This window comes from Papaver somniferum, chromosome 6, assembly GCF_003573695.1.
Source record: "Papaver somniferum cultivar HN1 chromosome 6, ASM357369v1, whole genome shotgun sequence".
In the NCBI taxonomy this organism is placed as follows: Eukaryota; Viridiplantae; Streptophyta; class Magnoliopsida; order Ranunculales; family Papaveraceae; genus Papaver; species Papaver somniferum.
This window is the reverse complement of record NC_039363.1, coordinates 366,538-388,894: the sequence shown is the minus strand read 5'-3', so window position 1 is coordinate 388,894 and position 22,357 is coordinate 366,538. Positions and strand designations below refer to the sequence as shown.

At 36.0% G+C, this 22,357-nt stretch overlaps 2 protein-coding genes and 1 long non-coding RNA gene across 3 annotated transcripts; 2 read left to right on the top strand and 1 right to left on the bottom strand.

Moving 5' to 3' along the window:
• The first annotated feature begins 94 nt into the window (after positions 1-94).
• LOC113286518 lies at positions 95-1,630 on the top strand. The gene has a single exon (XM_026535110.1). The coding sequence runs from the start codon at positions 95-97 to the stop codon at positions 1,628-1,630; it is 1,536 nt and encodes a 511-aa protein (XP_026390895.1).
• An 11,301-nt stretch (positions 1,631-12,931) lies between these two features.
• On the bottom strand, positions 12,932-14,613 carry LOC113285304. Its single transcript, XR_003328592.1, has 3 exons — positions 13,846-14,613; positions 13,608-13,725; positions 12,932-13,308 (listed from the first exon to the last, which is right to left on the bottom strand). It is a non-coding gene; the product is annotated as an uncharacterized LOC113285304 (long non-coding RNA).
• A 431-nt stretch (positions 14,614-15,044) lies between these two features.
• Positions 15,045-21,914, top strand: LOC113286620. Its single transcript, XM_026535182.1, has 17 exons — positions 15,045-15,196; positions 15,291-15,464; positions 15,556-15,606; positions 15,748-15,798; positions 15,893-16,009; positions 16,099-16,169; positions 16,606-16,663; positions 16,928-16,984; positions 17,637-17,726; positions 17,827-17,994; positions 18,103-18,153; positions 18,242-18,313; positions 19,626-19,739; positions 19,826-19,872; positions 20,130-20,184; positions 20,275-20,331; positions 21,645-21,914. Exons 1-17 carry the CDS (start codon positions 15,125-15,127, stop codon positions 21,711-21,713), a joined length of 1,374 nt encoding a protein of 457 aa, XP_026390967.1. The 5' UTR covers positions 15,045-15,124; the 3' UTR covers positions 21,714-21,914.
• The last annotated feature ends 443 nt before the right edge of the window (positions 21,915-22,357 follow it).

Genomic DNA, 22,357 nt, shown 5'->3' with positions numbered 1-22,357 from the left:
TCTCAACTCATTCTTCTCTAGCGACCGGCCTATAAAATAAGGCATACAAGTTACATACAGAAACACACAACACAGGGAAAGAAAGGATAGAGAGATGAAACCAACTTCTTCTTCTTTGTGCAAGTTCAAACCATTGGTAATACCTCCTCCTGTTGATGGAGGTGGAGTTGGAGTAGCGGTTCCTCTGAATGAAAACAGTGAGGTACATGCTATCATGGCAGAAACACTGCCGAGGTATGTAATACTCCAATCAGATTATAATGACAAATACTTGCGCTCTGTTGAAGGCAATTCGCAGGTTCCTCTGGCTCTCAAATTCGGAGGTGAATACAGTTTCGATCGTGACACGAGGTTTGAGTTGGAGAAGGGGAAAGACAAGGATGCTGCCGGACTGTTTAATATCAGATGTATGTACAACAACAAGTACTTGTCAACTGTAAGCGCAACTAACAGCTGGATCACTGCCGTTGCTGCTGAACCTGAGGAGGATCAAACAAAATGGTCGTGCACACTTTTCCAGCCTGTTTTCGTAACTGCTGGTGATAATACGAAGGTACGATTTCGCCATATGGCTACTGGCATTTTTGCTTGCTTACAGACGGGCGTTTCCACTCTTGTTGACTGCTTAAAGGCGGATAGAGATGGGTACGACAAGTTTCTTGTCATCAACTGGGAGTCTGTAGTGATGTTCCCAAACCGCATGGTACTCAAAGGAGACAACGGAAACTACCTCCTTACTGGTACTGACGAGTATTTGGGTTTTAGCATCGGTAGACTCCGAGGAACAGATACGGAATTCGAGGTGACGCCAAGTCGAAACGGAGGAATCCGCATAAAGAGTCTTTCTAGCAATATGTTCTGGAGCAATAAGAATTCCTTGTGGGTATTTGCGGACGGGTCTGAGTCGTCTGACAAGATGACCCACAAAACTGAGAACGTATTCCTCCCTGTCAAATACGCAGAAAATGTCGTCGCTTTCCGAGGCCTAATAGACAACCTTTACTGCAAGAGACTCACGGCGTACGACAAGATGGACTGCCTAGGTAGAGTCAACAAATATGTTGACGAGTATTCTCGCCTGGTAATTGCGGATCCTGTTTTGTCTAGGAAAATCGATAACGTCGTTTTTCGGATCCCTGCTGCAAATACAACTAAAGGAAAACCCGTTGTGCTCATCAACAAAAGGGTTGAAAATAAGACCCAATCGTCCATGACGGTAGCAATAGATCTCAGGATTTCAGATACTCATAGTAGTACTTGGAATGCAAGCCTATCTCTGAGTCTAGGTGTTAAAACAACCATAACATCTGGTGTGCCAGAGGTGGCGGAAGGATCAATTGAGTTTTCCGTAGAGTTTACCAGTTCGTACGAATGGGGAGAAACGGTGGAAAGGGAAGTACAGATGGGGTCTGTTTACACAGTTGAGGTGCCGTCTAAGAGCATTGTGACTGCAAGTCTGATTGCGGTACAGGGCACTGCTGGTATTCCTTTTTCTTATACTCAGACCGATATTCTGTCGGATGGGACGGAAAAAATCTATGAAAAAGACGATGGTTGGTTTGTTGGTGCTAATGCCTTCAACGAAACCTTCAAAGTTGAGCAGACTGCCATCCCAACAGCTAAACTTTAGTTGAATACTCTTTGTTTATTTATTTGTTTGAAACTTTTGCATGCATAATATTTGTTGTCTGTACTCGAAGAACTTGCGAGGTTGATAGAGATCTCGTAAGATTTGCTTTTCGGAGTGCATGAATAAGATCCATCTATTTGTGTTTTTACTTTTAAGCACAAAAATAGCTCAGAAAGTACTGATATATATATATGTTTCGACAGCCTTATCCAAAAGATGTTTTTTAGGTGCCTACTCCTGTGTTATATATTTGCTAATAAAGTCGTAGTAGCTCGGTGTAACAACTAGTCTGACATAAAGTCGGTGTAACAACTAGCTAGTCTACCATAAAGTCGTGAAATTAATTACATTCACCCCATCGAAGAAGCCTTGACTAACAAGGTCGTAGACTTTTTTTCTTCTTCTTCTTCTTTTGTGCTTAAGGTGTGCGTAAATGGAAGAGCTTTGCTGTGTTGAAACAACTTCTCATATGATGTGTTGAGAGATCCATATGGATTGTATATCTTAGAAGGAAACTGAAGAGCTTGAGAAGTAGATATTACAGACCCTTCAGTTTCTTTGTGTAAGGATTGTGTTTTTTCTTATAAGGATGGGATTGAATAACTGAATACTAAATTACAGTTTGGGGTAGCTTATGGTGGGCTAGTGTGATTTCTACCAGTGAGATATTTTGGAAACCAAATGAGAATTTTGCAGGGAAGGAATCCTTTGAGAGCAATATAAAAGCTTCCATCGACTTCAAAAATGATCCATCCTAATGTCATTTTAATCCGTTACTTTCTGGGGTTTGCAGGTTAAATTGTTTCAGTGGTTTCTCGGAGGGACACATAAGCGACTACACTTTCAGGGGTAGTAGATATGCTACCGACAGGATCGAAAGAAACCCAACACTAATCTAAGAAAACACAACATTAACACCAGCTAATTAACCTGGTTAGCTTAATTGCATATCTATAGCTCGATAGTTAACTGCAGCTATACCAGCAATAACCTGGTTAGCTATCTTTTTCGTTAGTTGTCAACCTTTTTTTTTTTTTTTGATCAATACAACAAAGAATTTTATAGATGAAATAAGAATATACAGAATTATCCAAGGGGATTCCAAAGGGAATCAACACCCACGCAATAAGAGAACAGCCCAACCAAATTGCACAAAAGGTGAGAAAAATAAGACAACAGCAAGAGCTAATGGTTGGCTGTCTTAGAAACTAAAATCCTCTACCTACACCCGAAACAAGATTGAAAGAAACATTATTGGGACCCATTCACTACAAGAGCCCAATTGTAATGGAGATTTTGGTAGGTGATCCCTCTGAAAGATATATTTGTAGAGTTCCAGTATAGGAGCAGAGACTTTATCTTCCATATAAGATTCTCTTGGGAGTAATCTTTGTCCCGAAAGATGCAAGAATTTCTTTGTTTCCACACACTCCAAACAAAAGCAAAAGGTAGAAGTTCCCACAGTAACAAACCATTTTCCGTAAGTCTTTGCATCCGGTAGCCTATGAAAAGGTCAGTAATATTGTAGTTTGATACCCAGTCTCGCGAGAATTCATGCACGAAATACATCCAAACCAGATGGATAGTAGGGCAGTGCATAGAGGTGGTTAATGGTTTCGGATTCTTTTTTTGCAAAAAACAAATCTATTTACGAATACCCGTCCTCGTCTCGCAAGATTGTCTTGGGTTAGGATAGCATCATGATGAATAAGCCACACGAAAAAAGAAACTATTGTAGGGACTTTAGTATTCCAAACTTGAGAATGAGGGAAAGCAATACCTGAGCTTTGTTGTAGCCCTTTGTAGCATGACTGAACTGTGAACACCCCATTTGGATCCCATCTCCAAGATCTACTGTCTACTGTTGGAGTTAAACTGATGCCATCAAGGAGAGAAAAAAGAACAGCCAATTCAATAGTTTCTTCGTCTATCAGCCGTCTTCTTCTAAGATCTAAATCCCACCCGTTTCCGAATTCACCGTTTAAGATAGCCAAATCCCTGACCCATCTTATAGTTATTAGTTGTCAACTTTTTCGGATAGATCTTCCAAGACCTAGTTACATACTCCTCGTGAGTCAGATCTGCAAAGCAAGTTACTCCCGAACTGTAGGAAGAGCCGGTTTTGTTATGTTGGTGGCAATCCCGAGCCGTGTCCTTAAAAATTTCAAACCTTTTCTTAAAAGCTTTTTCATCTTCCACGTCAAAATGGTAGAAATCCTGTTTCGAGAGCAACTTCAAAAACAAAGCATGGAGTTTAGCCTCGGAATTGAGGATATCATCGGTCAACTCTAGACCTGTTTAATGATCATGTGAAAGATTGCAGGAGTAAGATGAGGAAAACTTGCAAAGGAAAGTGAAATAAAATAAAGCTCAACACATCTTATTATGTACTACGTATCTTCCCAGTAGCTGCTTTTACTACCCGGCCAGTCCTTTGCCAGTTTCGGATTCGAAACATTTGAGCTGAACATAAAAATCATCACCTAGCTAGCAACAAAAAAAAACCCTGGCACAAACCAAAATAATCTGTTCGGCCGGACAAACATGTCAACGATGAATCAGTTTGTTAAAACCTGCAGAATAGTCTAGCCACGCTCCCCGACAACATCTGACGCAATGACGTGACAGGCCATGCTGTTGCACCATTTGCAGACAGCTGCAAAATGAAAGAGAATTAATTTCCATAATAATTACTCGAGAACACCGAAAAGCAACAATGAACTAAAATCACATAAAATGATTTGCTGTAATCTCCGCATTACTAAAACATCAATTTCTGTCATGTGTTTATGAAATCTTGCAATACAAACATGCAATTGCATCTGACAACATCACATAAGCGAGACTATTCAATTTCATACGAACTCCATTGACCAAAATCACAAAACTACCACATTCAACGGTACCGCCCCCAAGAACCCTAAAAATCGAACAACAACAACCCAACAAGTAAACAAAATCTCACTGAAACAAGTATAAACAGCATCATAGCTACCAAAATCACTGAACATAAGAACTAAGAAATCCCTAAACCAACATCTGTTACAACTAAAATTTGAAAAAAAATAGAAAAAGAACAACTAACGCATCTGTTAGCAGCGAGATCCTGCCACTTTAGAGCATATCGTGCTGATGATCTAAGAAGATTTATCCAAGTCGCCATTACCAAGAGCAGATTATTTCACAAGAAGAATAGATTTTTGCGTTGCCGGCTTTACTAGAAAGGCATATATCTCCCATCGGATTCATGTTTTGGACTTGGATGTTTGATGTAGTTGGTTCAGACAAGCCAAAATCCGAAACCTAAGGATACAATTGTAAAAAAATCAATGTGCAGTATGCCCCAGATAACATGACCGATCTACCCGAGAGACATAGCAGGCACTGACACACTTACCATTCTATGAAAGAAGCATCTGCATGCAACCGAATTAGTACTACTGTCTCATTTTGCAGAACCAATGAGCTGATTTTGGGTCATTGGAAGGGAAATTGCTTCGTTTTTCAAGTGCAGTTCAAGTACTTAGAGAGACATACTAACATCTGCATCCAACTGAATGAGTTGGGCAGAAACAACCAATTAGGGGTAATTGGCAGGGGAATTCAGGAATTATATCCTCTGAAATGAATAAAAAAAGTATTAAGAACATCAATCTTTCTGTTTGCCTGCTTCAACCAGCCAGTACTCCCTAGTGGTCTGTTGAATGCTCCTGTCCTGTGGATGTACCATTGGTCTGTATGGTGGAAATGCTTTTCCTGTCTTTGGGTAGTGTCAGTTAACCAAAACAAGAGTCCCTACTGGAAGATTATGAGTACAAAACGGAGTCAAGATAATCGCGTCTAACCAAGGTCTCAAACCAGAGGTAAAGAAGATCAAAACAAGTTAGTTTGAACCAATGGTTCCATTTGAAGACGTCCTGACGCTAGCATCAGCAGCACTAGAACCCGTGAACATTATGCACCATAAACTCTCAAATAAGACAACACAGCATTAATAGCTTGAAATATTATGTGGATAGTTTAATCATAGTTACAACTATACCAGTTAGCTATAACCTGGTTAGCTATCTATTTAGTGAACTTCCGATTTGTCTTCCACGAACCTAGATACCTTCCAAGCTCCTCAGTAGTCAGATCTGCATCCCCGTTTAATCCACAAGTTGAAGAAGAGCCGCTCTTGTTATCTTGGTTAACGAACCGAGCTTTTCCCTTAAATATTTCAAACCTCTCCTTAAAAGCTTTTTCATCTTCCACATCAAAATGGTGGTGTTCATAATACGAGAGCCACTTCAAAAACAATGCATGGAGCTTAGCCTCAGAATCCACAATATCGTCGGTAACCTCGAGAGCTGTTTAATTATTGAGGGTTCACTAGAGATTATCAACGGAATGTTACAAAGGAAAAAAAAACCAAGCTTAACACATCTATCTATATATGCATAGCTTTTGGTACCTTCACGTTGCTTTGCAAGTTCCAGACCAGAAACATTCGAGCTGAAGATAAAAACAGCATTTAGTTAAAGGAACACCCAATTAGGATTATCACTTCGCAACAAAAGAAACCCCACAAACCTGAATAGCCTGGCCACCATGCTCCGTAATCTATTACTGACCAATGGTGTAACAGTCAATGTTGCTGCAGCAGTTGCAGGGAGCTGCATAATGGAAGAGAATAAAACAAAAAAAAATTATAAGTGATCCCTAAATCAAACAAACTCGTGATTTTTTATTCATCTAAAAATAATCCAAAGCAAAAAAAAAAAAAATCAACAGCAAGTTTAAAAAATGATGGGACAACAACTTACACATCTGGGAGCGAGATCCTGGGATTTTAGAGCAGATCTAAGGAGGACCCGTGTCGCCATTACTAAAAGATTTCACAAAAGTTATAGAGTGCGTTTTTTTTACTGAGATAGCTTGAGTTGGACCTGAATGGAAAAACACAATCAACCGAGTCTGACTCAGTGATTTGATGCGACCGAGTTTGAAAACCTCAACTGAAACAAGAATTAAGGGAGTGGGGCATATTTACTTTTGATATTTGAATCTGTGATTTCTTCTTCTTCTAGTTCCTCCATTTTTTGTTGAGATACTGATTTTGGTGGGCAATTTGGTACAAAATTTTAGAGATTTCTCCATGGAAGAAGAAGTGGTTGAGATACTGACCAACAACTTCCTCCAATCTTTAGTTTGTGGTTAGTGGTTACTCTTCTTATTTAAGAACACATCAATAATCTTATCACAGGATTGAGTAATTGTATACCCTTTTGCTACTTCTACCTGACTTCGTTCAATTTCAACACTACTAGCCACACTATTCACTTGAGTAGGACCTGAATGAAAAACCACAATCAACCGAGTCTGACTTAGTGAGTTGAAAAGACCGAGTTTGTAACTGAAATTAGAAATTAGGGGAGTGGGGGTACTTACTTGATTGAGCTCCGAAGCTTTGATGTCTTCTTCTGCTACTTCCTCCATTTTTTGCTGAAATTTTGATTCTGGTGGGCAATTTGGTGCTAATTTTAGAGATTTATCCATGGAAGAAGAAGTGATTAGAGGAGAGAACAGAGGGTTTGGTGAAAATTGAAAAATCTAAGCCTGTGGAGTAATAATAACTCATGGTTTGTTTATTGGGGAAGCCTGGAATTGAGAGGGTTTTAGACGGTGAGTCTGTGAGTGAGATAAATGAATTGATGAAGAAGAAGAAGGATATTTCTGATTCTTTTTTTACTCAATCACATTTTTTTATTTAATTGAATAACCAAAGTTATACATCAAGAAACCAAAAGGACCGCAAAATTACAACTTACAAAAGGAAGAACAACATAAAAAGGCCAAGACAATTATAGTTTAAGACTAGCTAGCCTAGATTGTAGGTCGAAGAAATTGATAATTTGAGAATCATAGTCATGAGTCCATCTTTTACCTTGCATTCTAGTACCTCCTTCGTGAACCACTTGAATAATTCCGCTTTTGAAGCTATGAATATTGATCATTCCATTCTTAAACAGAATTGAGTTCTTATTAAACCATAATTCCTTCATTATTGCACAGGATGTTGTGATCCATACCTCTTTTGTCAGTGGACTCTGATGTATTGCTGCTTGACAAACATCTCTAAATAAGGATGGCCTTGGAAAAACAAATACAGAACATATCCAATTCCAAATTTGAATACCAAAATCACAATTCACAAGGTATGCTCCATGTTGTGTTGTTCTGCTACACACATACAGCATGTGGAAGGCATTTCATAGCCTTCATTTTTCATTGTTTCATCATCTACAAATACACCTTGAAGAAGCTTCCAGATATTGCATGGAATAGAAGGATGTAGGAAATGTTTCCATATAAAAGAAGGTCATACCAGTTGTTGCTGCTTGAATCTCAATTTTTCCACAACAAGTGTTGTAGTGAAAACACATTTGTACTTCCGTTCCATATTATGTTGTCAGCTCCACCATTAATTGCAGGCATGTTACTCATAACAAAAACAGATTGTAATTTAGTGGGAAGTTCCCATTGATTGTCTTTAATCAGACATATCACTTTCATCTGCATATTATTCTTAACAAGGTCAGAATATCCAATTTCATTTATCATAGGATATGTTTCATACCATGAGTCAAACCAAACTGAAATCCCAGCTCCATCACCCACACTCCATGTAATATCATCTTTCAAAGATAAGCAAGCCCATTAAGACCAAAATACACAGAAGATGGTTTCCAGTTTTCAAACCATTGACCTTGTTTATTCTCAAATTTTGCTGCAAAGAAAAGAGCCTATTCATCTTGAGAATTCACCATTTTACACATTATTTTCATAAGAAAATCCTTGTTTATAATTTCCAATCTCCTAATACCAAGACCTCCTTCATTGTACGGTGTACAAACCTTCTTCCATGATAATGTTTTGAATTTTCTAACTTCACTATTGCCAGACCATAAGAAATTCCTTATAAGTTTTTCACAAATTTTTATTACTGAAGCAGGCTATGCATAGACAGTCATACTGTATAAAGGAATATTACATAACACTGATTTTACAAGAACTAACCTTTAAGAAAAAGATAATAATCTGCCTTTCCATTTTGCTAGTCTGTGTTGAATCATTTCCACCACTGGCCAGACCATTGCTGAAGTTACTCTTCCAGAAGCTAAGATTAATATTAAGTACTTATCAGGAAATTCAGATAGTTCCATATTGACCATCTTACATATTTGTTGTTTCCTAGCAGAAGAGACTCCATCTATGAAATATTTACTTTTATCTTTATTGATTAGTTGCCCTGAGCTAGCTTGATAGTCATCAAGTAATATGAATAAACTATTTAAATATTTCTTGGCTCCATTGAAAAATATAAAAACATCATCTGCAAAGAAAAGATTAGTTGGATGAATACCATTTTTAACCACCATAGGAAGTATTTTACCTTGATTCACTAACTGAAAAATGTTTTTGCTGAGAACATCTTCGATCAACACAAAAAGAAGAGGTGATAATATATCACCCCTGCTTTAAGCCTCTTCCCATTGAAAAAAACCATAAGGTTCAACATTGACCATCACTGACATTTTTGCTGATTCAAATAGTGTAAGTAACCAATCACACCATGAGGAGGAAAAACCTTATTTTTGAAGAACTTGAATAAGAAACTTCCAACTTACAGAATCATAAGATTGAGAGATATCAAGCTTGAAAGCTACATTACCTCCCCTTTTTTTCTTTTTCATTTCATTCACCATCTCTGAGGCAAGCAAAATTTTCTCATGAATACTCCTACCTTTGATGTAAACTGCTTGTTGGGGAAATATCAATTTGGCCATAAGACTATTCATTCTTAAAGTAATGATTTTAGTGAAGATATTGAATAGTACATTGCTTAAGCCAATTGGTCTAAACTGGTTTGCCTTTTTAGCTCCTTGAAATTTAGGAAGAAGAACTAAGAAATTTGAATTCATTCCTTTTGGTATGAATCTTCTTTTCCAACAAAACTGAATTGCTGCCACTAAGTCAGAACAAATGATATCCCAACAGGTTCTATAAAAAATACCAGAAAAACTATCAGGTCCAGGAGAACTCTCTGGATCCATTTGAAAAGTGATATTTTTGATTTCTTCATAACTTGGCAATGCATCCAACATTTCTTGATCTGAAGTACTTACTAATGAAGGAATAACATCCAATAATTTCTCTGAAATATTAACCTATTGAAATTCAAATATTTGAAAATGTTGAACTAAAGAATCAACAATGAGAGAAGGATCAGATATGATATTACCATTACTATCTTCAAGCTCACTAATCAAATTTTTAGCTTGCCTTATTTTCATCTTGGTATGGAAGAATTGAGTATTTGCTGCTCCTTCTCGAATCCATTTTCCACTTGATTTTTGCGTTATCATCACATTAGCTTGTACTTCTCTATTGGCATGTTCATTTTGAGTTGTAACTAAGTTCTTAAATGCTTCCTCATCAAAAGGATGCTCATCAGAATATTTCATTATTGCATTAACTTTTTCTTCTGCTTCATTTATCTTAACTTGAACACTACAAAAAAAATTCCATTTCCAGTCATTCAACTCCTTTTTTAAAGCTTTTAATTTCTGCATAAAGATGTAAGTTGGATCACCTGAAATATGTTTAGCCCAACACTCCTTTACAACTAATAAAAATTCAGGAAGATAAATCCACATTTTCTGAAATTTTCTTAGACAATTATGAGGTTTAATATTAGAGCAACCTTCAAATAATGGTGCATGATCTGGCACTACCCTTAAACCAACTTTATAACCCCAATCACCAAATTTCTGTAGCCATTTTTATTTAAAGACTGCTTTATCTAGAGTGCACAAAATTCTATTTTTGCCTTGCTGTCAATTTGACCATGAAAATTGTAACCCTATTTTAGGAGCTTGAATAAGTTCACAATTTTCTAAACAAGTTGAGAATTCCAGCATTGAAGATCTGTTAGGAGTTTTACCACTCATTTTTTTATCAAGTGAAATAACTGCATTAAAATCACCCAAAGCTATCCAAGGTTTGTTTAACTCACTTATGATTTCCATCTCAGACCCTAAAAACCTTCTTTGAACTTTCTTTACATGAGCATGAACTCCAGATACAAGAACATCTGCAGTACTCACTGTAATCATTTGACTGGAAACAGAAATTACTTGAGGAGAAATGATATTTTTACTCCAAAACAACCATATGTTACCTTTATTGTTTGATGTAGAATTATGAATTATCATACTTTGCATTCCAGCTAAATTTAACTTTTCACAAAAAGAAGCACTGCATTTAACTTTTGGTCTGCAATCCTAACTAAAGAAGGACTAAACTAGTTAACTAAAGACCTCAATTTATCCTGAGCCTTAGGTCTTCTCAGGCCCATGATATTCCAATATACTATCTTCATTTGACAGGAGGTGGAGGATTTTTAGTACCTCATTTTCCTTGATTTTTCCTGAAATTATACTTATTATTTGCTGGAACTTGTTTAGTTACCTTTACTGGATCAGTTGGACTTGTAGCAATTGAAGAAGATGTTGTATTAGATACCATTTCTTTTTCAACGATTTTGGACCAAGAGGTCACTTTAACAACTTCATTGGATACTTGACCATTTTTTCCATTTACAAACTTAATAGCAGTACTTTCTAAACTGTTAACCTTCTTTGGTGTTGTGCCAATTGGAATTTCTTTAATGACAGCTTCATTAACTATTTCACCTTCTTCACATTCATGAGGACTGAATTTACTTTTGTGTGACAAATTATTTCCTGTAGTTAACTTGATAACTTGTGATTCATGAATAATATTAACTATGGAATCCTCACCTGCTCTTTCTGATACATCACCAATGTCAAATAGAATTTGTTGTTGCTTTGCTGGTGTAGTAAAAAAAAATTACTATTCTCTCCACCTGCATTATCAACTTTAGTTTCGTTCTGCTCAGCCCTACATTCAGTGGTTAGATGACCAATGATTTTGTAGTTATGACAAAATTTAGGACATACAAGAATTGAAATATCTTGAATATATCCTCCAAACTTTGTACCAATCCAGATTTTGTTAGGAATAGAATGATCAAAATCTACTTCAACTAGAACATTAGCATAATAACTACTTCGCAATTTGCAGTAGCAATATCAATCTTAATAGGAGTTCTGATTTCCTTACATATTGTGAACAAAATTTCCTCCTTCCAAAATTCCAAACCTAAACCAGGTAACCTAACCCAAACTTGAGCTTTAGATGTACATTGTGATGATGGTCTGAAATTTGAAACCCAATTCTAACTTGTAATACTTGATCATTCACTTCCCACATGCCAGCTTTGATGGTCATTCGATCAACTTCATTATCCAGTTCGATTGTGAAGAAACCTCTTCCTAATGGAATAAGTTTACATTCTCCTACTAATTTTCATTGTTGACGTAGAATAATAGCAGCATCCACAAATTTGATCTTCTGTAAATATAATCAACCAATGAGTGAAAATTTCCATGGATTAAGACCCTCCTCAAAGAGATCATCACGTAAATCTATTATTGGAATTTTTGATTCAGAGTTATTTTGAGTTAAACCTAATTTTGTTGAATGAGAATCATCAGGACAACTGGTTTTTGGACAAGAATCCATGAAAACCACCTGAACTAATGATCTCTAATCATGAAATATGAAGAAAACAAGAATTAATGAACTCGATTCCACCTGAATTGATGAAACTGAGCACAAAAATTGAGATTCGAAAGAAGAAAATTTTCACCGAGTCAATCGCCGTTTTGCATAACGTGACTCACCAATTTGTCTATTCTCCCGGAATCCAGAAATTAAAGAATACCAGGGTATCAACCAGGCCTTCGGCCTGGTGTCAACCACTCATGCGCCTTCGGTGCGTTGGATTTCATGATTTAGTGTGATGTAAACGTTGTGATTTTCTTAGTAGGTACTAACAATAAGGTGTGGTCATGGATTTTATAGATGTAACTGTGCATAAACTTCACCCCCGTAAGTTCGTTGATTTCTTTGAGTACTTAGTTAGAACATCATAAATATAAGTAATATTCATATTATCCCATACATTGGCTTGAAAAATTACCTTCCACATGTTCATTGTTCTGATAGATATAAAAAAGAGAAATCTGTAAATAAACTGTCCCCTTTGAGATTGAACAACCGACCAAAAAGTAAGAAAAATAAAGAGATACAGAAATTACCATTTAATAAACAACAGAAAGATTACAAGAGGAGGTTAAAGAAGAATCAACCAAAAATGAACTCAAATATATGAGCGAAGAACCACAAAGTTTACTAAACTCAAGTCTACACATTTATTACACAAAAGCTAAATTAAAAATTATTAAGTAAAATTATGTTAGGCGCCCAAATAGATAGCATTACCTACTTCTTTTGCTACATAACAACCACTAATATTAAGACATATGTCTTCTTTCTGAAACCTGCGATAAATGATATGTACAGTTGTACATAAAGTTAAAGTGAGTCTTTTTTCTTGCTTGAGTTGAAAGGATTGTCAGTACCGAAATGGTTACCACTTGAGCCGTCTCCTGAAGTAAAAATAATGTCACCCTTACAATTTGAAGCCCATTGAGAAGATTCCACATACTCAGGATTTATCTCCCTCTAGTATGTGATTGCCCCGTTGCCTGGTAAGTTATTAGTAATAAGTCCTGGAAAACTATTGTAACCCAAAAAAAATAATAAAAAAACAATAATATGGACATCAACCCTTGGTGACCGAGAACAACTGTGATTGTGTATGAGCAAAGGAACCGCAAAGGTTTTACCATCTAAAACTTTTCCAAACTCAAGTATCATTATCACAGGACAACTAATTGACCAAGTTATAAAGTAAAATTATCTTAAGTTTTCCCCAAATATGACGGCTTCGGCCTATTATTATTGCTGCAAAACACCCACTAATAATGAGACGTATGTTTCCTACCTGATACCCAAGATTCCGTCCACATGCTCAATTTTCCTTCTAGATTTGTGGGTTGTGTACTGTGTAGTAGAAACATCTTCACAATCCCTCTAATTCTTGCTTATAATGATCCCACTGCCTGATAAAAACTCAGAAAATATAACATCAAAATTAGGCCAGATCAAGTGATCAACGTACTGAAATATTATTTCTCAAATAATCTCAATGACCCCCCATCAAAAGACACAAAGTAACGAACCTAATCTAGTCGGGCACTGTGCACAATTGGTGAAGAACTTCAGCGTGCATGCACCCACAAAATTGGGTTATTTTTGCAATCAAAAGAACCTTATAAATAATTACAAACTTCTATTTAATCTCTACGACTTCCTGCATTTGTTGAATGGTGGCTTTCGTAGATGCAGTTATTCGTATATTTCTCCCTAGCAAAATCCATTTTTGCGTCTTCAAACTAAGAAGGAAAAAAAACTGGAAAGAAATAATGAACCAATTCTACTTTCAAACCTGCATTTGGGTCTTAAAACAAAAAAGCAAAGTGGATAAACTGAAGAGAAAAGAATAAACCAATTCTGTTTGCTATCATGCACAAAAAAGATTAAATTAATAGTGACTGAAAAGAAAAGAAATTGCATTTCCATTTAAAAAACCAAAGCAAGCGGATGCGGATGGAGGTCTAAAAATCTATATCTAACTTGACTTGAAAAACTTGAAACTATTCAAAATTATCAGAAAAACGATCCAATATCAATTAATAGATCAGGTCTCAAAATCCTGATTGCGCAAACCTTGTCATTTTCTTCATGTAACCTGAGTTGCATAAAAATACCAAAGAATAAGTCGGAATTAGTGAACCATCATAAACATCAACAGAACAAATACATTGTGGAAATTAGGGAAACAAATGCATTATCTGTGTTGAAAAACCTCTCTATTTTGGTAATAAAGAGCAAGAAAATTAAGGCAAGTTACTGATGTTAAGAGTGGCTGGAGAAGAAAATGTGATAAAAGAGATTTGGAAGTGGTTATTGACATAATCATGGGTTAAGGGTGATTATATATCGGTTAGGTTTTGGATAACTATCCACCATTCGGTTTTCAAAAGCTTTCAAAATTACAAAAAAGTAAATCCTAACAGTAGAGACATAAGCTAAATAGGATAGAAAACCAGAGCTTGTGACACGTTGAAACTACAAAAGAGGAGCGGTTTTGAACTTTGAAGAAAGGCAGCGAACGGTCAGATATGTCCCAAACACAACTAACGGTGGATGGCCAAAAAAGCATTGGATTGTTTTTAAGATAACCAGCTTATATCAAATTTGATGATTCCGAATATTTAGCCGTTGGATTGTTTTTAAGAATTTACTTGGGCGGGCCCACCCTTCGCCCCGCCTTACTCCACGTGCCTAAATATCAAAATGGATAGGAAAGAGTCTCTTTTCCAATTGAATTCTGCAGTAAGTTAGGGTTGATGTTTTCCCCAATTCCGCAGTGAAATTCAGACAAATTGAGAAGTAATCATGATGTCGATAGAGGATATCCTCGATATCTGCATAGAGAAGGGGAGAGAAGTTGAAGATAAGATTAAAAAGGTAATCAATTCCATCTTACGGTAAACAAAGTTAATCGATTGATAATTATAATTTTGAAGGAAGTTGAATCCACCATTTATGTATTGAATCGTAGATCTCTGACGATGCACGCCTTGAGAAGTTGAAATTGAAGGAGGAGTGTAAGAAGAAAGCAAGGGAGGATGAGAAGATGTTTGCAGTGAAACGAAAGTATAATGACAAACGGAAGCTTCTCTACGATCAAAGAAAAGAGCTTATCAAATCGATTCCTGATTTCTGGCCGACTGCTGTTCGTAATCTACTCTCTATTTGATTATTGTTATTCTTGGAATTGGGAATTTCTTAGACAAATCTAATGTGTTATTGTTTACATTTTGCAGATTCTTAATTGTTCGGGTCTCCAGAAATTCTTGAGCAAACACGACAGAGAGGTGGGTGAACTGGAATTTAATGATTTTTTGTCTCCTCTATGGCTCGCCACAAGACATTCTCACCTTTCAGCATGATCTTGAAACTGACCTGAGATGAGTCCTATGGATTCATTTAATTCCCCTTCTCTATATTGGATGCAGATAATCAAGTTTATAAACTCTGTGGTTGTTGAAGATGGCGAAATTACCTTTGTAAGTTTTTTCTATATCTCTATCCTTCACTTGATTGCAAGATGTTTGTATTTCTATCAAATTCATGTAAATATGAGTGTTTTCTTGACTGCAGTTCTTTGACGAGAAGAATCCGTATTTAAAAAATACATGTCTCACAGCGATATACTCACGCACCGACAAACAAATAGTTCATAAAAAAGGAACTAAAATCTTGTGGAAGAAGGATGCAGTAAGGAAATACTTACAAGGGCTTTTTCATTACATCTGCTCTATCTTCCACTTGTTATAAATCTAACAATTATCAATTATTTTGACAAGGGCACCACAACTGGATCAGAAAATAAGATTCCCGGGAGCATTCAATCGCTTAAGGATATTAAAATTAAAAGGTTTGTTTTCTTATAACGCCAGGCTTCATGAATTTATGCTAAATGCAGGTTTGGTTGTGGATATTTGGCAAATTGACCATGTTTGCTACATTCATGCAATTGATTACTTTCCTCTCAAAGCTTATTCGGTGTTTATCAAATATAGCTGTTAATTTTGCCTCATATTCATGTTTGTTACAAGGTTTTAACTTTCAAATAAATTTCTAATTGTAGTTCGGTTGAAATTTGTGTTTTAACTGTTTGGATCTCATTTACTTTGTACTCTGTAGAATGTAGCTCGCTTGACACTTTAGAAACATAACTAGTGCAGATGTGCTTGAGATGGTACATGATATCATTAAATACATTATCTAGGCATCTTTCCCTTCTCTATGCTCAGAAATATTACTATGCTGAGTATGCAGATACTCACCCTGTGTATGTCTTCTGAATACAGTTTCTTTACACGGTTCTTTGAGCCTAAGCGCAAAACTCCACAAAAGCCTTATGATGAGGTAATATGTTTTCATTTTTCTCAAGTTTTAATTCACTTAAACTGCAATTTCAAACCATAGTCGGCTTTACTTGTAACAATGAATTGGCTTGTATGGTGGAAGACTTCCCTCTTGATCTCGTAGTTTCTATAATTTACTTTCTGTCAGTTTCTTTTCGTTCTCCTAAGTGCCTACCTTTTGTATATCAGTGAACAAGCGACTCCGTAATTATGTTTCCTTCCTAACACGTTATATGTTAATATTAGCTTGCTTCTATCTCTCCAGGTGCTTAAGACAATCGAAGAGCATCTATGGCCACGCGTATTCGGCTATTTCTCAAATGTGAGTTATTTGTCACTTTTCTTGTCATTGGTTGCTGCAATGTTGTCAGTTATATGCTATAAGGCATAATACTGTCCTTCTAGTCATCTTTTTATAAATTAGTCTCAAAATAATGATGGATGAATGATTTTTAGGTTTTTAAGTACATAAAACGGAAAAGGATAAAGTAGATTTGTTATAATTTTAGACATCCCTTAGCAGACTATCAGGACGGGATAAATTAAGTAGTCCAGTTAGTTTCAGCAGACCCCAATTTAGCCTTCCGTTTTAATACACTTTGCCCTTTTTGTGTCAAAAAAGATACAAAATTGGCATTTCCCTAGATCAGCATTTTTCTTTTTATGCCTGGGCTCCATAACATGGATTTGAATCTGCCTTACCAAGTACCTTATTAAACCCGCCAAAATTCTCTCTTTGTATAATAACATCACTCTTTCTGTACTGGGGAAAAAACCCTTCTTCTTCTGCCTTAAAAACTCTTGTTATTAATAATACTCCACTCCCCTGCTCTGAAATTTCCGCTCTTCGTTCTGTGCTGGTGTTCCCTGGTAAGTTTTCGTAATTTTTCTTCTTTAAAACAAGATCCATTATATTACCTGAGAATTACCAAAAAATTGTGAAAAAACTCCTTGCTTTTTTCTTTCCAAAATAGAGGTGGATTACTGCACTGGAAGCAGAGAAAGGAATCAAGCATAAGATTGCTTTGGATGAATTGTTGAATATACACCTCAAGCTTCAAACGGTTAGATGCACATGTTATCCCGTTAACTTTTTGTTCATTGTTTCCTTCCATGTCTTAGCCTTACAGTTATCTTGTCTGTCTATTTGTGAATGTCTTATAGATTGATGGCGAAGAATACCGTGAAAGCGTCGCAGTGGAGCGAGAATTTGAGAAAAAGGCAAGGGAACGGCAAGTGCTTATTGAGCAGAAATGTAACAAAGACCAGAGACCTCTTTATCAGGAGAGAAATGAGATTGTCGAAAAGTTTCCAAACTTCTGGTTACTTGCGGTGAGTAATCTAACCATCCTCGTTTCCTCTTGAAGAACTCTTTTGTCTTGATGCAAAATCATTTTTTATTTTTTGGCGTATTGTGTGATTATGTTATTGTTTTTGCAGTTTTTGAGTCATTATGCACTTGGCGATCTTTTCAGTGAGGAAGACCAAAAGGTTGGATTTTTTTTTAACCTTTTACTGCATGAAATGGATTGGTTTAATGTTCTTATGAGGAATTGTACCACTCTTTATTTTGATGCAGATATTCAGGTTTGTAAAGTCTATGTGTGTTGAAGATGAGGAAGATGTCGTATCTGGGTACACGATTACATTAGTGAGTTTCTTCTTTATCCCTCCTATCCACTTACTTGTGGTACTAACATGTGTTACTGTGTTTTCATTTGTTAATTTGAGTGTAAATTTGTGCACCCCCTCAAAACCAGGGTGCACACCAGGGTTTCCCTCATTTGTCGACAAAGTCACACTAAACCACCTAGCTTTTTTACTTTTGTAAAAAAAATTCTTATTTCTTTTTCTGTAAATCACAAAACATAATATCGAATTGAACGAATCTTCAGGCCATCAATTTTATCCTCTCCGAAACTTAGTTGACATTTCCAGCTCTATATGTACATCAGACAGTATGTTTGATTAGAATCACCATTATGATATTTCATAAAACTGTGCAGACAAGTTATAGTCTTTTAACCCTTGAAAATGTTAAAGAACTTTGGATGCAGTATGGTTAAATACAGAAAGGAAAGTAAATTCAATTTTTTTCGCATGAACAAATCAATGAAGTGGAAGAGACAGAAAACCAAGAATATGTGGAAAATCTACAAGAGAAGACAAAAATTGAATGCTTAGGTCAATTATTGCTCATATTGATTAGAGTAATATTGATAGATTTAGTACTAGTAGCTACTAGCAATAGTTGAGGAAGAACTGGTAGTGTCCAAGGGGCAGGGGTCAAAAATTACTGCTAAACAGAAAAAGAAATTTAGTTGTGGATCCAAAAAGCTAAAGATATGAATGATTTATTCCTAAATATTACCCACTTTTGATGAATTTTCTGTATTACGCTGTTGAATTCTTGTTTTAAGCTTCCGATCAAAATTACTTTAAAAATGGTATCATCAATAGGGTTTGAGCAAATTAATGATTAGTCTCGAATCTCGATAACAAAAATAACTTGTGATCATAAGCTTAAATCAATTACATCCTGATTGTTTTAATCTACAGAAAACAGTTGATCTTTCTTTTAGAAATCTATGATTTGCATAGAAAATTATATGATTTGAACTTATTCCAGAATAGATTATTAAGATCTCTGAACTGATATCGGAGGTAGAAGAGATAGTGAGGAAAGAAGTTGCTAACGAAGATAGTTTTACTCTTTTTTTTTTATGATTTGAACTTATTTCGGAGGAAAAAAACCCATAAAAATATAGTAAAAGAGTATGTGATTTTTATAGATTCTTTTTAGCAAATGAGGGGCGCCGGAATGTGCACCCAGGTTTAAATGTGGTGCACAAATTTAGACTCTGTTAATTTGGTTATCAATTAGTGCTTTATAATGTTGGTATTCGCTGTTTGGTCTGTGTTTTTTATTGAGTTTCTAGTAAGCATGTTTTTCTTGATTGCAGAACTTCAATAAGAACCCATACTTCACAAACACAACTCTCATAAAAAGAATCTCATTTGGTGAAGATGGAACTACTATCTTAAGTGCTGTCCATATCAACTGGGAGGTTATCATGGTAAAAAAATCTTATCCATTATGCTTAACATCTATTTTGGTATTATTATTAAGATAATTTCACACATTGTCTTTTTGGGTCAACAGGATATTGCTACTGAATATCAACATAACACTTCTGTTACTAATATAAGGTTAGACATCTTTTTATGCTTTCATGCATTCTTCATTGAATATTCTACTGTAATCTTTCACTCTAGTGATTAACATATTTCTTTAGTAGATGTTTTGCACGTCCAGTTTGTAGTTTCTGCATTTTGTTTTGCATATTAATGCATGTATTATTTGGAGGTAGATGATAGTAAATGGTCCTGTAGGCTTTTTCTCGTTATTGTGTGATTCATTACTGCGCGTATGTGATACTTAACCTATTATTTATTTGCGAGTACAGCTTCTTTACCTGGTTTTGTGCTCCTCAAAAATTTAAAACAAGGCACCATGATGAGGTAATTTTTCTCTTTTGGGACCCGATTCTTTTTAAATAGTTGAATATTATAAGATGTCCCTTTAATTAAGATTATGTACGTATATTGCAGGTGTCTGGGCTAATTAAAGATGAATTGTGGCCAAATGTTGTTGCGTATTTTATCAATGTGAGTTACTTTTCCCCTCTTGTTACCTTTAACTGAAAATCTTTTCATTTAACACTTATTTTCTTTTTACTTTGAATTTTAAGAGCAAGCCATGCATAGCCAAGAGATATTTCTAACCATGTAGAAATTATCTTACAATACTCTGCGCTATAGTCCATCGATGTATTTATCAGTAGGAAATCAAATTTTTTTCGATCCCGTTTTGGATGGCATAATAAGATTTTGGGTAATAGAATCTAATTAATCAGTAATCACAATGAAACCTCACATAGTAATATGTTTTATCTTTATACAAGGAATGCATCTAAACTTTAGTACTTAGAGAACTCGCCATGTAAGAACTAACAAGAGATGGTCCGAGACTGAAGCACACATAAATCTGATTGAATCTGTATTCACGCATGGTTTAACATCATTCCAATGGGGCGTGAATGATCATACTTGACACTTCATTAGGAAGTTGATTTCTTTGATGCCGCTCATTTTGGATGCAATTAGTATTTTTAACGTGTTACATATTTCCACATAATCAACTATGTAACCTGGGAAGACTATTCATTCCGAAGTTTTAGCCTGTGCACTGACTAGGTTATTTCATTATTTGATCATTGGTTCTTCTGGAGAAGTCTATTTTCTAGTCTTTTATTTCTTCTAATCGTAATTGCACCTGTTACCTGCATCTTCAATGGCTAGAGGATACTGTTTGTCGGTTGTACTATTATCGTCTGATGCTGTTGAAAATTTCCTCTCTTATTGGTTGACAGACCCTCAAGTTTTTTGTACAGAGCTGGGTAGTGATAGAGCTACTCTTCCTACCTATACGTTATGTTAGTTAATCTTAATGCTCCATTATTATTTTGCTGGGAGCTTCAGGTTGTTGTCTCCCTGTTTTTGTTTTCCCCTCTTAATAAAGTCCCTTGTGAAGTCTATCAGATAGGCTATTTCCTGTGATCTCAGTTCTTTTCTTTATCTACATTTTCTTTTAATTTGAAAATTCAGACTCTGTCGTCTTAAAAGCAAAAATATGTGGAGTATCAGAAAGCAAACCACAGAGTCAGGGCAGTGCGAGAAGTTTTTGATTGTCGAAAACGGTTTCACTTGATTAGAGTAGTTCTTTATACATTTCTGAGTGCATGTTAAAGCCACTTTGCTGCTAATCTAGGGAGTGTCCTAGCTAAAGCTTATTGCTGCCAAATATGGGCTAAAGCTGTTTGCCGGTTTGAAATGTTCTGGATTTCTGGCGACACATGAAATGGTTGCGATATACAGCTACAACTGACATTTGGTTTTTATATGTCCGTGGTTGGTACCAGGGAAATGAAAGTGATGAAGAGGATGAACAACCAAAAGGCGTAGAGGAATGGCACAAAAAAAGGTGTTGAGGAATGAAATAGCTAGCCTCTTCCAGTTTGGGTGTTCAATAATTGACTTTCATTGTAGTTGGTATAACTTATGAAATGTATTTCATAGAGTTCTCCTGCAATGTACAATTTTCAATTTAACCTTCACACTATCATGGAAGTCAGTGACTGCAGATATGTACACAAACATGATTTTACTCAGATTTCACGTTTAAGGCTCAACCAAATGATTTGAGGGATAATTACCCAGCTTTCAGGCCACTAAGCCTTGCACTGGTAACATAATGGATCAAGGACCCAGGTGACACGCCACCCGTCAGGTATTAGACATCCTGACATCCTAAATAGTATACAAAAAGGTGCCAGGCGCGTTAGATGAGCACTGTGTGCTAACCCCATCCCATATCGGGCTATATACAAAGTGAGCGGCGGACGATTTTGTAAATCTATTTTTATTATTTGCTTCAGATTCTATGTTATATGTTCTCCCAAAAATACGTACTTTTGAGACTTTCAGAAATGCAATTGTCAAGTCACTTGAGGTGAGCTTGACCTAGTGCTGTCGGAGCTGGTTATGGCTGACAAATCACTTGATGACCAGAGATCACTCGGTCCAACTGCCCCACAATTTTCCGAAGTCAGAAGATTACGCAAATAAATCAAGT